Source organism: Lates calcarifer, linkage group LG9 (assembly GCF_001640805.2).
Source record: "Lates calcarifer isolate ASB-BC8 linkage group LG9, TLL_Latcal_v3, whole genome shotgun sequence".
Taxonomy (NCBI): domain Eukaryota; kingdom Metazoa; phylum Chordata; class Actinopteri; family Centropomidae; genus Lates; species Lates calcarifer.
Genome location: NC_066841.1, coordinates 12,045,784 through 12,062,459, shown reverse-complemented (window position 1 = coordinate 12,062,459; position 16,676 = coordinate 12,045,784). Strand labels below are relative to the sequence as shown.

Sequence of the window (16,676 nt, the reverse complement as noted above, 5' to 3'; positions counted from 1 at the left end):
GGGGGTCCACCTTATGAAACAAAAGAGACAGCACAGTCACACAGTATGTCTGTTCCCCTGCTGCACTCCTTTCTCTCTAATGCATACACGCATGCACATACTATATATATATGCATGACGCATACAGAGAGGTGCTACTCCGGGAACAGTTTTAATCCTGGCGCAAGTCATCCTCAGCCAAAAGCTGTAATTGAACAAAAGTGTTAAAGTCACTGTAAAGTCTCTTGGATCCCAAGTCATTAAAGTAGTAATAAAAGGACTTGAAAATAAGCTTGAGTAAAGTCTGAGAACGCAGTCACTGCATTTGTTAAATAATATTTCAACTATGATTGGATAAAATGTTCCTCAAAGTATAATAAATTAGAAATTATTTGAAAATGTTTCATGCTCCAACTAACTGTAATATAGCCTGTACTTTCCAATCTCCCTAGAAAAACTGTTCCTTGTCATGTTTCACCCCATCACTGAGACAACTTGTGTACTCCCAATATGTAAGAACTGATTATAACCAGATTTCTGCCCAGTCAATCACTGAACAGGGTTGAAAAGGAGCGCCAGCAAGCTCTGCAAACTTTGCTTGTGTCATGAAATAAAGACAGTATATTCATGCAGGTTCATGAATTAGTGTCATCAGTCTTAAAAGATCCGATAAAGTTGGACAGAGGTTGCACACACATACATGCACAAACACACACTTCTGCACCTACAGATGTCACAAGATTTATGAATGAGGGGGAGATGACAGATACATTTTAAATAATGGAAACACAAGCCTCAAAGGAACAGTGTCCATGACGCCAATAGGTAGTAAAATTACCCTTGAATCTGCCAAGACCAATAGGCTCCAGTCCTGTCTGCTGCATTCCTCCTCTGCACAGCTCACACACACTGCCATTTAAGGCTGCTGAGCGTGCTGACAGACATGGGGAAGGCAGAGGAGGATAAAAAGGAGCTGTGCCTCTGATATTCTACAATGATAAAGTAAGCACTTTATCACCCCTGTCATTTTTCTATCATTATGTCTGTAGGATGTCTACGGACCTCTGATCTCAATGCCTTCTTCTTTCTTTCTTTCATTTACTTTCCATTTGCCTGTAGTCCTTTTCTTGAGAAACAGTCATTACCAAATGGATACTGATGAAATCGGTGTGCAGGTGTTCAAACTACTATAAATAGTGTTGCTGGGAGAAATCATTGGCAGATGATGACCTCTCTGCATTCCAGTAAGAGTGTAATAATTCTAAACAAATTATAAAACATATTACTTCATGGTTAACAAGTCCCACTGAGAATTACTCAATTATTTTCATTACTTCATTTTGGCCAAAGTGAAGTGAGAAAAGACATGACGCACACTTGAAGCCGAGGGGCTAACATGATGTGACGCACTGCTTCCCTCTGTTGGACAAATAGGACAACTGCTACCTGCTCTAAAACCAATGGTACACTCAATGCACAAAACCTTTTCAGTGTAATAGTAATAGGACATATTAAATTCCCTATTTTAGTGTTCTCTTTTACCTGCAACTTTTATTTATAATTTCAATACTGCTTCTCAGAACTGCTGACACATATTTCCTGAAACGATACCATTCACTTTAAAAAAGTCTTCTCTTATAGTTTCAGATGGCACACAGTTTTTAAATACTAGTAGATATAGTGGATACTATATGAAAAATCAAATTTGGGTAACACACTGCTATACATATGATCACGATAATGTCATTTTTTTCCCATGGCTACAGATGCTAATATATTCTAAATAATGACAAAAGTGTGCATCTAAAACAATATATAATTCTATTTTTATTCATTACTGATTGGCATTTTGTATATTAAATGACTGTGCTCTCTGTATGTAAATGTCAATGTACTGGTGCTTTATTGCAAAGACGTGAGTATTTAGCGTTTTACACAAAAGGGCAGTTTGTGTGAAAGTCAGCAAGTTGAGAGTTGACTGCTTTGAAATATGTTGTTCATTATGTTAGTGTATAGAAGAATGTGTAAAAATGCATGTACATTTTCTACAAGGTAATCATGTGGTGTAGTGGAAGCATGGTCAGATTCAGAAAATTGCTTACGTTTGACTTCAGCACGGGGCTTATATAAATGCAAATGAGTGCTGTTTCATGTGCATCTAATATTTTGACATTATTAACCTGCATACAATAACTTGAATGTATCTTAAGTTTATTTGTCAAACTCCAGTGGGCAGAAAATACTTACTTTTTACATTATAGATAGTATTGTACTGTATTCATGAGTGAGTTTCCGGTATACAAGTTTGGTTGCGATACACTGTCAACATGTCTATAAAATCACCATGGCCTTTTGTTTTTTATAAGTTTAAACTAAAAACTTTAGACAGGACATTGTTGTTACACTGGAGAACACTATGATGACCACAGGATTCTTGCGCACTTGCTCTATTTTACCACTTGATGTCGCCCTTTTCACAGAAACCAGTGAACTCAAACTTTGGGCTGAACTGTTGGATCATTACTGTCCTACTGACGCAATAATTGGGAGAGACACAGGTATAGAACTGTATTATACATTCTACTCAGTATGTTACTGTGAAACCGTGACTGTTATAGACTACTTGTCAATATTAGTGTGTGTGTGTATTGTAATGTCTTTTGTCTTAATTCCTACACTCTTTCCATTTTAGAAATGACCAATGTTGTCCAAGTACATTAAATGTGATATGACTGTATTTCTGTAACTTTATCCCATTGTAATTCAGTATATGCCGTAATATTATTCAAGTGTGAAGCTGCTTACCTTCCTCCCAGAGAACAGCATACACAGCTGATGCATGGAGCCTCCATTCTTGGTCAGCTCTTTCTTCAGGGTTTTGGGTGATGGGAGTGTCCAGCCCCCCTTGTGGTGCGCTCCCCCCGCCTCTAGGCAGTTGATGGCGTTGTCAGAGGTGAAACATGGCGTGCGGGGGTCCTGCAGGAGGCTCCCTTCGCTGTGGGTGCGTCTGCGGAGGGAATTCTGTACACTGAGCCCCCCTCCTCCGTGTTTCTCACAGGTGGCGCCCTCCACCATGCTGCGGCGCTTGCTGTCACTGCGCTGCAGGTAGGCATCATCGCTGTCATCTTCGTCCTCCTCCTCTTCAGACTCCTCGTCCTCATCTTCATCGTACTCTTCCTCGTCAGTGTTGGGTGAGGACAGGGCATCAGCACTGAAGGAGCGATCGAGGCGCAGCTCGGGGATGACGAACGAAGACGAGGAGGAGGAGGGAGGAGCGTTGGTGTCCGGCGGCTCTGAGGCATTGTCCTCATCTGTGTTTGACACCACCAGGTTTAGGTTGACCTCTTCTTCATTCATCTCTCCCTCCTCATCTCCTCCTTCTTTCTCTTCACTCTCACTTAAAGTACTCTTTCTGCTGGCCCCATCTTCCTCCTCCTCTTCCTCTCTCCTGCTCTCCACATCCTTTACCTCTCTCCAGATCTCCATCTCGTTTCCCTCCATGCTCTTGTAGTCCTCGCCCTCAGTGGAAGGAGGTGGTGTGGGGGGCACCTTGTGCCGCTCCTCAGATCCCACCAGGCCCCCAAGAGGCATGTAGATCTCATCCAAAGGGGTGAGCGGATCTGAGGGGTGAGGACTGCCCAGGTTCGGGGGCTCTGAGGGACTCGAAGGGTACAGGCTGCTCTCCTCGCCCTCTGAGCTGCGGGGCGGCAGGTGGAGGCACGCACCTCCTCGATCTCCTCCTACTCCGCCCAGCTCACATGAAGAGGCATCCACCTTAGGCTCCAACATCTACAAAAAGGAACACAGAAAGAAGAAGGGGAAGGAAAGTTAGTCACATCTGTCTGTATATAAATCAAACAAGTCTGACTCAGCATGATTAAGATTTTCTTTGCTGCCATGAGCAAATCCACTTATCACAACAGCTCCATTCCCAGTCACTGAACATGCTGTGTGCTGGTGTGACCGAGCTGTACTGACAGGATCAGACTACATTTATGTCTTTTGAGAAAGTAAACTTGTCAGATTAAATGAAGATAGTCCTGCTGTGACTTACCAAAGAGACAGACTGAACCCTGACTGATCATATCATGCGGTCAATCCTGGCCTGCAAGCTTGGACAGGAGGGCCCAGAGACAGACTTGTCAACAACCATGATGTTGTAGAGCACGTCGTGAACATTGTCAAATGAGGTGAATATAAGAATAATCACACACCAGTCTTTCCATCTGGAAAAATGCTAATTTTGCAAATCACAAATAAAAATAAAGATCATCTGCCAGAGACCACATTGTAATATCAGTAGCAGTGAGTTCATATTGTGATATACTGCTGTTTTTCCCACCCCTGCTGCAAGCTACTGTACTACACTAAGGCTTGCTGCACTGATTCAGTCAAACTAAGCCGGGTCTGTGTCCTCAGGGACTTGTGGAATAAAAAACAAGCCAAACCTCAAAGTGCACACACATCTCTTCACCCAGCTCTGATACGTTTCTATCATTTCAACATAGAATAAATTTCTTTTTAACCCAAATGACCACACATACACACAAGCCCTCTGCTGTGCTCACTCACTTCCCAGGGCCAAATACAAAATCCCTGCCACACACTAATGTGCACATGTGTGCATAATGCACACACTCTTGCACACAGCACAGGTCCTAGCCCATTCCCTGCCTTTGACAATCTATCTGTATTACCTCCTTCCCAAAATCTGCTGGTTTTAAATGCTGCTTTAACCTCTTCCAGCCCACAGAGCCCTCAGTGGGTGAATGCAAATGCATTTTGAGTGGGCCAGCATCATTCAAACCCACAGAATTATATTTCAAATGCAACTAAAGATCATCAGAAGTTGTGAACAATATGCACAAAACTTTTTTTTCCCAATTGATGAAATGATGCTACCAACTGAGTTTTGTTCTCTCAAAATTAGCAAGTAGTACAAGTAGTTACACAATACATAGTGACTTCATTATATAGTGTAGATTTAAAAATCAAAGTATATGTATGTTTGAAAATGTAAAGAGACACTGGAGTTCAAGAAGTTAATCAAATGTATATATTCACTGTCATACTATAAACCTGTTAATTTTGACCCTGGCATATTTTGACAAAGGGGCTAAGAAACTTATTAACATATGCTCATCAACATGCCGCTACTCTGTTCTCCAGCAAACATGGCTCACAAGAGCACATCCAGACACCTGAGGGCATGCATAAATACTTAAACGAGAGATGATGCATTGGTTTAAATATTCAAATTACATCTGAAGTAGAAAGTTATGAGATAAATGGGTTAAGGTGGTTTGAAGATGTTAGCCATCAACCCCAGCTTGAGTTTTACCACAGGAAGTTGCCTGTGGGCAAAAATCTAAAAAAAGAGAGAGAGAGAGAGAATTTCTGAATGTCACTTATGAAGCTCACAAAGTTCAAAACAAAACATTTCATGTGTGAAAACATCCATGCTGAGAGTTAGTCTAAACAAAGAAGACAAGTAGAAGAAGTAGCTGTAATGGTGTTTGCTTAAGAAGACAAAGACCATGTTAAGATGGTAAAGCTGCCACCTCATTCTACGTGTATGTCAAAATGTGGGATTAAAATATCTCAAAGATGACTAGATGACATTTGGTAAAGTGCACAGGCAACAATAGAATTAGATGAAGCTGGAGAAAAAACTAAATGGGACAAAGAGGAAAGAGAGTGATGCTCAATTTCTTCTGTTTTCCTTATTTCACCTACAGCTCACAATTTCAGTACACTACAGAACTATAATATACAATTAGGCAGGTGTTACAGTAGGCTTATAGAGTGGATGTGGACTTTCAAGATAGACGTGTATAGTCCATGAAAATTAAACCGTGGTACTAAAATATCTGTTATACAATGTACTCCTGCATGGATATGTGGAATCACAAGTACTCAGCTCTAAGTAAGTTTACAAAATCAATTCTACCATCTTCAAGTCTGCAGTAAGTCTGGTGAAGGGCTTCATTGTGCTGGTCAAGTCAACCCATGATGACGAGCTACAGTCACAAGACGCTCTGTTCTAATTGGAGATAATGCTGCCTCCTCTCAGACAGACTCTCATGATATTTCACAAGCTGTTTGTGTACTTTTGCAGCTTAAATTAGTTTCTCCAGATACTGTGTCCTCGCTTTTAAACTTTTGACCTGTATTCATGAACTCTGCAAAGTTTCAGTCAGGATAAAAACCCAATCTTTAAACTTACATTGTCTGGAATTGTAGCTGAAGTACTTCGGAGTGTATCTGTGTGTATATTGATTTAGTTTTTTAGTGAATGAGAAATGTAAGCAGCAGTGATGTATGTGGTGTAAACTATGACTTGACACATCTGTATATAGGCACAATCTGAACATAGTATGTCTGGATATAGGATAGGAAGGTCTGAAATTGAGGTCATTGTGACTCCAGGAACAGTATGATCTGATATTTTTGTAATGTGGGCTGTGGAGAATTGAAAGGCTCCTGTTCTGAGCCAGTTTAATTTCTTTGTGTATGTACAGTTTCACTCACTGAAACAATTTGTAAATCTAGTATTTAAAACCTACCACTATATATTATGTTGACCCATCAAACCAAATAATGCCAACCTTTGCCTTTGCTGTTTTGCACCAGACTCACAGTCTGGTCTTTCAGCAAGGTTCTTACAAGTTTGCTGTGTGCATTCTGTTTACAGTGGATTTATATTTATATATTTAATGTTGACTTGTAGGGACAAGTATTTTGCATGATGACACAAAGCTGTCCCAAAAGCTCAGCAGCCAAATCTGCCCCTCAACCAAAACTTTTTAACAGGCCAACAACATTGTGGGCCTGGTTCAGAAATCCACTCCAAATAAAAATATAAAATATACAAAGACAAATTAAACACCAGTAAAAATGACACTACCATTTGATACATTATACTCCAGCGAGGAGAGAAAACCAATACTGTGCCTTATTGTGAACCACCCCACAGTCTATTTAATATTCATATTACAGAATAGTACAGGGTGTTAAAATGAAGGCAAACAACAAACTAAACGAAAAATAAATCTACTTCAAACAGAAATTAATTTTTTGAGTATTATTTAACAAAAAGATAGTTGTGCTTCACAAACACAGGTTATGATGACAAGGATTTTCTGACAGCAACAGTTTTATTGCAAAGAAGACACAACTATTTGCACTGACCAGTGGTAAGATGAACACATTTTTCACAACCATTTTCATTTAAAACCCCTGTTTTATTATTCACTGTTCTGATTCACAGTTTTGATATACACCTGATACCTTTAATTGGGGAGTAGAAGTGCTGGCTTGGACTGCAGTCTAGATAAATGACAGACCTAATTAATCTGTCAGACGCATAATATCTGATCTCTCTGCCTGAGTTAAACTTAATGAAGTTTAAGTATAACATGCTGGCTAAAGATCTATGCATTCTAATATTTGCAATAAAGCTCCATCAAAAGGTGTTAGGCTCCTCCAAGGCTGTCCCTTGAACTGGATCCCACAGTGCAGGTGGGACACTGGAATGTCTAGTTTGGGAATCTCAGAATCACTTCTCTGCCCTTTGCAGATGATGTGTGTCTATTGATTTCATAAGACCCGGTCCTCCACCACACCTGAGGGGCAGTTTGCAGCCGAGTGTTAGACATGGTGAAAGTGAGTTGCAGCCTTGAATGAAGGAATTTTAATATCCTGGTGGGGTCTTGTTCGCAAATGAAATTCAGGTGTTCTACCAAACAATTGTGGAGTCCCAGCACTGGATATGCAGCAATAAAGGGATGAATGGAAGACAAATTCAAACATAAAGAATATGTAATTCTAGCAATTTTCAAGCCCCCCAAGGAGCAGAACTGAAAAACCTGTCCTCAGTTGCACCTAATTGCCAACCCCTTATCATTCTGGTAAGAGATATTTCTCTAAATATCACAGACAGACCCTTTTCCTTTCTTGTTTGTTTGGATGGTGTCTGTTTCATTTACTATTTCCCAGTGTGGCCACTGTGAAACCCTTTGAGACAAGAGCAGTGAGTCAGGGCTATAAATATAAAATTGACTTGTCCATGGATAAATACAACAACCCCAAGGTGATCCAGACCTCTCATTTTCTCTTCTAACTCCCTCTTAACCTCCCTGTGAACCTTTCTGAATGGTTCACAGTTACAACCAAGACATCAAGCCTTCTTACTGATTCACAGGGCACATGAAGGCTATTTTTAGAATGAAATGCACCCATGGAGGAAAGTGAAAGTAAAGCTGGTGAATTTATCCCTTTCTGCCCATCCTTTTCCTGTACCTTGCTCATGGTGGGCCAAATCAAAATAGTGAGTCACTATCAGAAAAATCATGACTTTTGGTTGCTTTATGAGTCCTGTCATAGTAAGAACATTTTGAAACATCGAGGGATAAATATTAATTCTTCTATTTATCCATTACACATTTAGACGTGAGATTTACACAGACAGTTTCTCTTTCCTTTTCTCCACCTCACTGACCCCCATCTCTCTCTCCCTGTCTTACATACATAAACCCTTGACTGCTGAAGATATGGCTTAAGACACAATGGAGCCACCTGTCCTGTCAGATACACTTGTTCTCTCTAACACTCTCTTCAGTGGACACACACACACACACACGCAAACACACATAAAAATCAAGCAGCTTTGCATTAACCCTGTGTACCTTTCGAGCCTGTCCTTACATCTTATCTGAAGATATGAAAAAAGCAAACACATTAATAAAGGTATTAATCTTTAAGGCTTTGTCCAGTAATGACATTCACCATTTTGCCTACACTCGCTAACATTTTCTCTTCAATGAGTCTGCTCCAAAAGATGAATAAAAAGACACAAGCTAATGGGCAATGACACCATTTGTGGTGTACATTCGCCTTTTTTCTGAGCTTGCGTTTGTGTGCGTGTATATGTGCAAGAATACACGTGTACTTAAAAGTCATCAATGATTCAATAGAGTACAATCTCTGGCATTGCCTCAATTAAACAAGGAAACAAAACCAGCACTAAAAGGCAGAGAGAGCGGGATGCAGGGTAAGAGAGTGAATAGATGGAGGAGACAAAGTGGATAAGACAAGCAGAGGGGTGGAGAATAGTCAGTGATAAGCAATGACATAGAAATGCAATGAATAAGTGGAACAGGGTAGAGACAAAGAAATAAAACAGGAAGGAAGAGTGGAGTGGAGACTAAATCTTGGAAAATGTCCATCTTGGTTTTTCATGTAAATGGACCATTAACACCATTACTGGTCTCACAGTGACCTCTGAACTGTGCAGATATGAATTTCCAAACATCATTGTGCTCATGGAAGTGGGCCTGTCTTAGCAGTCAAGGGTGAAACAGAACAAGAAACCCTTCATCATGTCTGTTACTGATGTTCAAGGCTAGCAGGCTTCCATACTAGCAACTGATTTTTTTACATCATGAGTTAGTGAGCCCCAGTCAGTTTCACTTTAGGTCATTTTATACATTTTCACAGTTACACAGTTCTTTATGTTCATTGTGCAGTTGGTTGCATGTTATTTCTATTTCCCTTAAGCTCTTTACTGTCTCTGTCTAATAAAGACAAAATGCCTAAAAAAAAAAAAAAAAAAGAAAGAAAATGTTACTGTTCCCGGAAACAAAGTACTACTACTCACTGAAGTGAAGCGAGAATTCTTCAGCCACTCTAGCAGCAGGGTTCTCAAGGTTTGTTCACCACTTTGGTCAAAACTGAAATACCTTATTCTTTAAAGGATTGTCATGAAATTTAAAATGTAGGAGGAAAAAAACAGTTCAGAAACTGCACTCAGAAATTAATAAATCAATGTACATATGTTTGGTTTCACAATTTTCTAAGTCACAATTTGAATATATAATTCTCCACATATTAAACCATACATTTTATTAATGTGTCTAACAGCATCTACCACCACTGTCACACAAATGCAATTTGTATTGATGATAAATGAAGATGATAAATGCTAGTTGTATTAATGTCATTTAAGAGCTGGGTAAGGTAACAGACACAAGCTATCTATACGGGCTTAAAACAAACTGGAGGCAGCACATCAGTAAATGGAGAGTTTTATCGCATTTACTAGATTTGGATCTAGTCAGTTGCATTTTCTTCCACTGAAAGTCAATTTGGGCTTAAGTTTGAAAAAAAAAGTGAAAATCACTAAAAAAAGTCCAACAAAAGTAAACTTTCTGGAAAAAAAAAACATGCATGCTTGTCAGCCTTGGGACTCCCAAAATAGGGGGATTTTTAAAGCCAAATTGGGGCATGGAGGGAAGTTACCCTTGACCTTATTTCCTGCTATCTGTGACTTAATGTGGAAAAATACAGTTCAGAAACTGCAGTCAGAACATATGTTTTATTTCACAATTTCTAAGTCACAATTTGAATATAAAATTCCAAACATATCAAATCTTAAATTGTATCAATGTGTCAAACTGCAGCTACCATTGATATAATAGAGGATAGTAATAATGCTGCAGATGCACTCAATAACAACTGGTGTATTCTACAAAAAGTGTGTCCCTTCTTATTTAACACTGTCTGTAAAGAGGAGTTACACCTTCCAGTGACACCTGCCAAATTACTCATACCTGACTCATACTGTTACTGTGCCAACTGAGAAGAAAAAAAAACACTGACGAAACCAGGTGAGACCAGTGAATACCTCCAAAGCTTGATACTGGTAAAAATGACCTCAGTTTGCAAAATATAATCTTATTCTGAAGGTCTGAATCTCTGAAAGCTAAAATCCTCTAATAAAGACAGAGGTACAAGAAAACAAAGACACTCATGGACAGTCACCCTGAGACAATTATGTGAACTCTGTCCCACAGTTACCATGGCAATCAGAGACCCATCCCAGGGGAGCAGCTGTGCTGCATGTTCTCCAAAAGCTAAAGATGTACCTATGAACTCTGTCATCGTAGTTTCCCCAAACCCCTCCCGCTTCTCAATTTCAAGGTGCCATCTTTCATCTTTATCTCTTCCATTCTCTTTCCACCTCTCTTTTTTCTCTATTTAATTTCCTGTGCCCTGGTTGATTTTAAGTAAGACATCACATTACAGAGCATTAAAGTCTTCCCCTGCTACACTCTACTTAGTTTAATATTAATGGTTTAATGCATCCGCCATTACACCTGCAAAATCCACCACCAGCTTCCATAAATCCAGTTTTTCTTCTTTTAATTCTTTGCCACTCCTCTCCACTCTCTTCCTCCCACTAACTCAGAGGTGGACCTGTATGATAGCAAGTTGGCTGGCAAGATGTCCAAGTGATGTAGCCAATCAGTCTGTATTAATCCTGTTATTTAGTCTCCTTCACTCACTGGTTTGTTTCATTGATTTCCTGAAAGGACATGTGAGGTCACGATAAGCCTAGGAATACTTCCTGTTAACAAGGCCCAGAGGGAAAACATAAAATGAACACGGCGAGAGCAAGAAATAGAAACAAAGTTAATCAAACTGGGCTCTTTCATCCTTGTTCTCCTTTTATTTATACTGACAGATGAGAAAAGTATTCCCACCTCCTTAGTTCTACATTAAAGAACCATTTTAGGAGTTTTATGTTTCAGCTCTCTTGTTTGGCCTATGTATTACAAGCAGAACATACTGTGTGTTTTCCCTTTTTACCCAGTTTGGCCAATTTCCTAAAGGCAGCAGTCCTTGCATCTTAGTGGTGAGGATATGATCCCTCAACAGCTTCCCACTGAAAATCAGTGCCAATTGTGTTTGATGGGCTCCAGGGCTTTAGAATTGCTTATGCATTTTTCCCACCCACCGAACATCTCATTTTGTGATGAAATCAGTGGTAGATTTTGGAAAAAAATTTGTTGACTACCTCCCACTGACAAGATCTTTATCTCAGGCAAAATTCAGATTTTTTACTAAAAGTAAAAGCAGCAATACCATTACAAATAAAAACAAAAATTAAGTCACAAAGGTACTTGTCATGAAGCAGAAGAGTTATATTATTATAGAATACATTATTGAATCATTAATATGAATGCATAAATATGTATTATATTTGTTTTATATGGACAGTACAACCTTATTCAAGTAGTTAATGCAGTCAGATAAATGTAGTGAAGTGAAAGCACAATATTTGCCTCTGAAATGTAAAGGAGCACAAGTATAAAGTAGTAGAAAATTAAAATAAGCATACAACGCTGTACTATATTTGGACTCCCAATAGCCACAATTGAGGGCATTCAAACAGAAATCATTGTGTAACCTGTGTTACTTGGGAGCATGTTCCTGTGTAAAATTATCATTTGGAGACTGTTACTCTCCTTGGGGATGTGATGCTGCTTGTTATCTCCTTCAACAGGGATAACAAACTTGTTTTCTAGGGTAGTTTTAAACCGTGTTATTTTCCACTAACTTCGTTCATACACACATAGCCCAAGTTGTTTATTTGCCTTAAGTGAAATAATTTGTTCCAATCCACGTCACATGCTGTTACATAAACTCACACACACTGATACACACACGCACAGTTATTTCCTACATTCCTACAATCACAGGTCACAGATTACAAAAGACTCACACATGTCCTGTCTAATTTGGAAGAGGTGTATATGTTGATTAGCTTGTCTGATATGATAATCCTCCTGATGTTTGTTGCTAAGCAAAAACAGTGTGTGACTGACAGGAAGACAGCCTGTATGTTGGTGTGTATAAATGCGTGCGTGTCTGCCCCAACCAAATATACATTAGTTATGTTTTGACATGTACTGCCCCGGACAATCTGTGATCAGAAGATTTAAGAGCCATTATTGCTTTGTATAAGACAGATAAGTTATTAAGGGTCCAGACCATATAGATGATCAATCTCTGAATGGCCTCATTATGTGCACCGCAACGCACCAGCCTCTTTTGCCCTCGATTTCACTGAGAGAAGAGTGATGAGAAGGTAATAGTCATTTATTTTCGCCCCTCCAGTGTGATCCGGCCAAAGAGGGAAGGAGAAAACAGAGGATGGAAAAGCGCGTGAGGGAACAAATGAAAAGGGGTCTGTACATCAAAGAAAATCAAGGAGACTGACTTTAACTGAATCATGTCAAAAACAGTAGCAAAGGACAACTGGTAATAAAAATGTTTTGCACTCTTATAGAATTCTAGTATTCACATTCAAGTTTTTTGATTGATGCTACTGGTGACAAGTAAAACTAGCAAGGTTTTTGCATGACTATGGCCACATTGCCAACATATAATTTAAGTTTATCCAACCAGATGTATATAGTTATATATAGTACCAGTGTTGGAGGAATATTCTGTATGTCAGCAACACTAATTGAAAGAAGAAATACAAAGGTCCGGTATCTCACAGGAATACTCGGCAGTGAGTTAAACTTTAGAGATATCAGCTGCAATTTATTAGCATAAACTTTATTCTCATTAATATTTCAGTTCAAACTGGGAGCTGGTGAAGTAGCTGTCCTGCGTGTACTCATGTGTGTGTTTCTGTTTTAGTCCTTACATTTTAAGAATAACATTGCATACTGTCACTGCCACAACACTGTCAGAAGAATCATGAATCATTTGCTCACAGAAACTAGGCAAAGTCCATGACATTGATGTAGAAATGGGATTTGGTGGACGGGGTGGGGGTGGGGTGGGGTTATGAGTGTCACATCCAAAGATGCAAAGGCATTATTGATAGAAGCTGAGGGTTCAGAGAGAAAATGTCATTGACGTAACTTGCCCCGTGACGCCAGGCAGCTGAAGACAATGTGACCACTGAGAAAGACTGGAAAAGGCCTTCATAGACAGAGCGGAGAGAGATGTTTGTGTCAGAGTGTGTGTGTGTGTGGTGGAGTGATTATGTGTGTGTGTGTGTGTGTGAGTGTGTGTGTATGTCAGTAAGAGGACAGTGAGAGAAGATCCAACTATCCTTTGTTTGGTTTGTGTCTTTCATTGTGTGTGTGCATGTGTCTGTGTGACAAACAGGGTGGTTGTGATGTGTGTGACATTGTTTTTCCCAGGTTACAACAAATAACAAACATGTCATTTGTTCAAGCTGGGGTCTAGTTGTGTGAGACCAGATGACAAATCACATTCAGCCTTGTGCGTGTTTGTTTGCATGTGTGCGCGGCAGATGGATGGACCATTCACACTGTCTACTATTGATCAAAGAGGAGGGAAAGGTTGAGGGGAGGAGAGGAGAGGAGATTCTCCTTTTTTCATTTAAAACTTCTAAAACTTAACACGACAGTACTGTGAAATTCATTCAAACACAAACAGCATATTATCGGTCATCTCCCTGTTTATGTATCAACAGGCACCAGCACAGACTAAACAGCTCTGCATCTCATTCTCTCTCATTCTCCTTCTAAGAAAAGAATAACCACACAATTCCCTTAATGAGGAAAAGAGAAAAGCAATTTTCCCCAGTGTGCTTCCTGTTGTTTTTTTCCCCGCTGGTCCCTCTATTTGCTCTCTCCTCTTGTCTCTATCACTTTCAGCTCGGCTCTATCGCGGTTTAAAGTATGTCTTCTAAATGGCTATCCCTACCGTTCTTTTCTCTCTCTCAGTCTCCTCTACAACTCCCCCAGCCATGTGGAGGGCTAAATCATGTCACTGGCGCACAGCCAGAACAGAAACGACTGAAATAAAAGCACAGAACAGGGGATGTAAACAATCTGTTGTTCAGAAAATACTGTCCACAACTCTTGTTTATTAGGAGGGATGCAGTATCACAGGGGTGAGAGAGCTATTAAAGCCATGAGAGGAAGGAAGAATAATTGGATGGCATTATAGTAGAGACAGAAAGTAAGAAAGAAAATGGGAAGCAAACAAAAAACAAACAGAAACAGGTAGGAAAAGTGAAGTTAAATGAATGAAAATAGAGCGTGACACTGACACCCAACTCCTCATATGCGCCTGTCATAAAGATGTCCAGTGATAAATAAGCCTTTATTGCTTTTTCCTATCATTCTTCTCATCTCTCATGTCTTGTTTCCATCCTCACTGCGTATGACGAAACCACTCCCTGCCTCCCAGCAGCACAGCAATATCAACATCTCCAACTAACTGCACAAATGCTCTAAAATCTCTTTTTCCTCCAAGGCCAAAGAAAAGCACCATTAAATCCATTTGCATGAAAGCTCTCTGTTGGTAACTCACAAATGATGTTGTACTCTACAGATGAGAAATGAAGTCATGGTATAAAAAACCCTACCTGGCACGAGGAAGCAGTTCCAGGTTACAGTCCACTAAAGGCAGATACAGGCACTCCACACATCCCCATTAAAGTGGCTTACTTCCTCTGTCAAACTGGTGTGTGTGGAGTGTTTGTGGCTGGCTAGCTGGGGTGGTTGTGGTGTGTGCGTGTGTGTGTGTGTGACTCTGTCAGTGTGGGCTAGGCCAACTGAACTGTGCAGAGGCAGAGAATGAGAGAAAGAGAGAAAGAGAGGGGAAGAGAGCGAATGCCCAAGAGGCTAAGAAGGTAGACTCCCAAGCTGCACAAACAAGAGAGGAGGAAAGAGGGAGAGGGAAGGAGAGAGAGGGAGGAGATAGAGATAATGAGAAGAGACAAATGAGCAGTAAGAGCTCAGAGAGAAGCATATGCATGCACATGTGGGGTGTGTGTGTGTCCACAAAACTAACTGGTCCATAATGTCCACCATGATTGCAAATGTGTGTCTGCAAATATTGTCTGACATACAGTATGTGTACATACATTCACTCTCTTGTGCCTTCACAACACACCCCGCCCTCCTTTTCTTTGTGAAGACATTAAGGCACTACAGCCAGGTCCCACAGGATGCACAAAGCACACACAATGGACACATATCCATTGTAAACACACACAAACACATGTAGTTAAAACACACCTACATCTATCTGACACGCACAATGCAGTCATAGGTTAACAATATATGAAACAGGAACTGTGCCATACTGTAAAAACTTCCTTTCTTGAAGCAAAAACACTCAATCTTAAACACTGACTCTACACACTGGCTTTTGAGCCAACCCCATTAGCAGTACAAAAACCTCTAAATCTGGCACTTACTCAGATTTAAATCCTAAATAAATCCTATATAATATTAAACCAAAACTTATAAGATTTGATTTGTGACTTTCTACCAAGAACTTGCGTATATGTAGTTCCACACAGGCTTCACAAACCCTTTGTACTGTACTACACACGGCAGGATGTCATAATCTAACTTACTGTGGAAATTTGTAAACTGTAGAGTGATAGTTTCATTATTTTTTATTGTTATGGCCTAGGTCACTGTAGATATGCATTGTATAGCTATATATAGATGTGTTTGTACTCTATAATTGCACTGAGCCATAGCCTGCCACAATATCCTTGACTAGGATGACATCAATGCACCATTTTTATTCAAACAATGCCTCAACAAGGCAGACACTGGGAAGGACTTCATGAACCCTGTGAGAGAGCTGGGAAACTCTTAGCCACTTTCAGCTAAGCCAGGCTAATGGTGGCTTCTGCCTTCAGCAACATGGGTTTGAATGTTGTCCCATACAGTCAGCTACATTTTCAGAAGCTATTAAGTTGGAAACAACCAATAGGAAAACATCCTATAAGGCATAAACACATGGCACTATGTTGACAGCATCAGTGCTTGAGCTGGCATGGCTCCTAACTTCATAGCTCTTGCCAATTTCTGTCAAGAAGAGCTTTATGAGTAGGTGTCAATACA

General features: G+C 40.0%; 1 protein-coding gene across 1 annotated transcript in view; it reads right to left on the bottom strand.

Moving 5' to 3' along the window:
• rgs3a (regulator of G protein signaling 3a) overlaps nucleotides 1-16,676 on the bottom strand; it is a 92,484-nt gene that overhangs the window by 31,117 nt on the left and 44,691 nt on the right. The window contains 1 exon segment of the mRNA XM_018662931.2: nucleotides 2,785-3,768. Within this exon segment, the coding sequence (XP_018518447.1) occupies nucleotides 2,785-3,768 (984 nt within the window).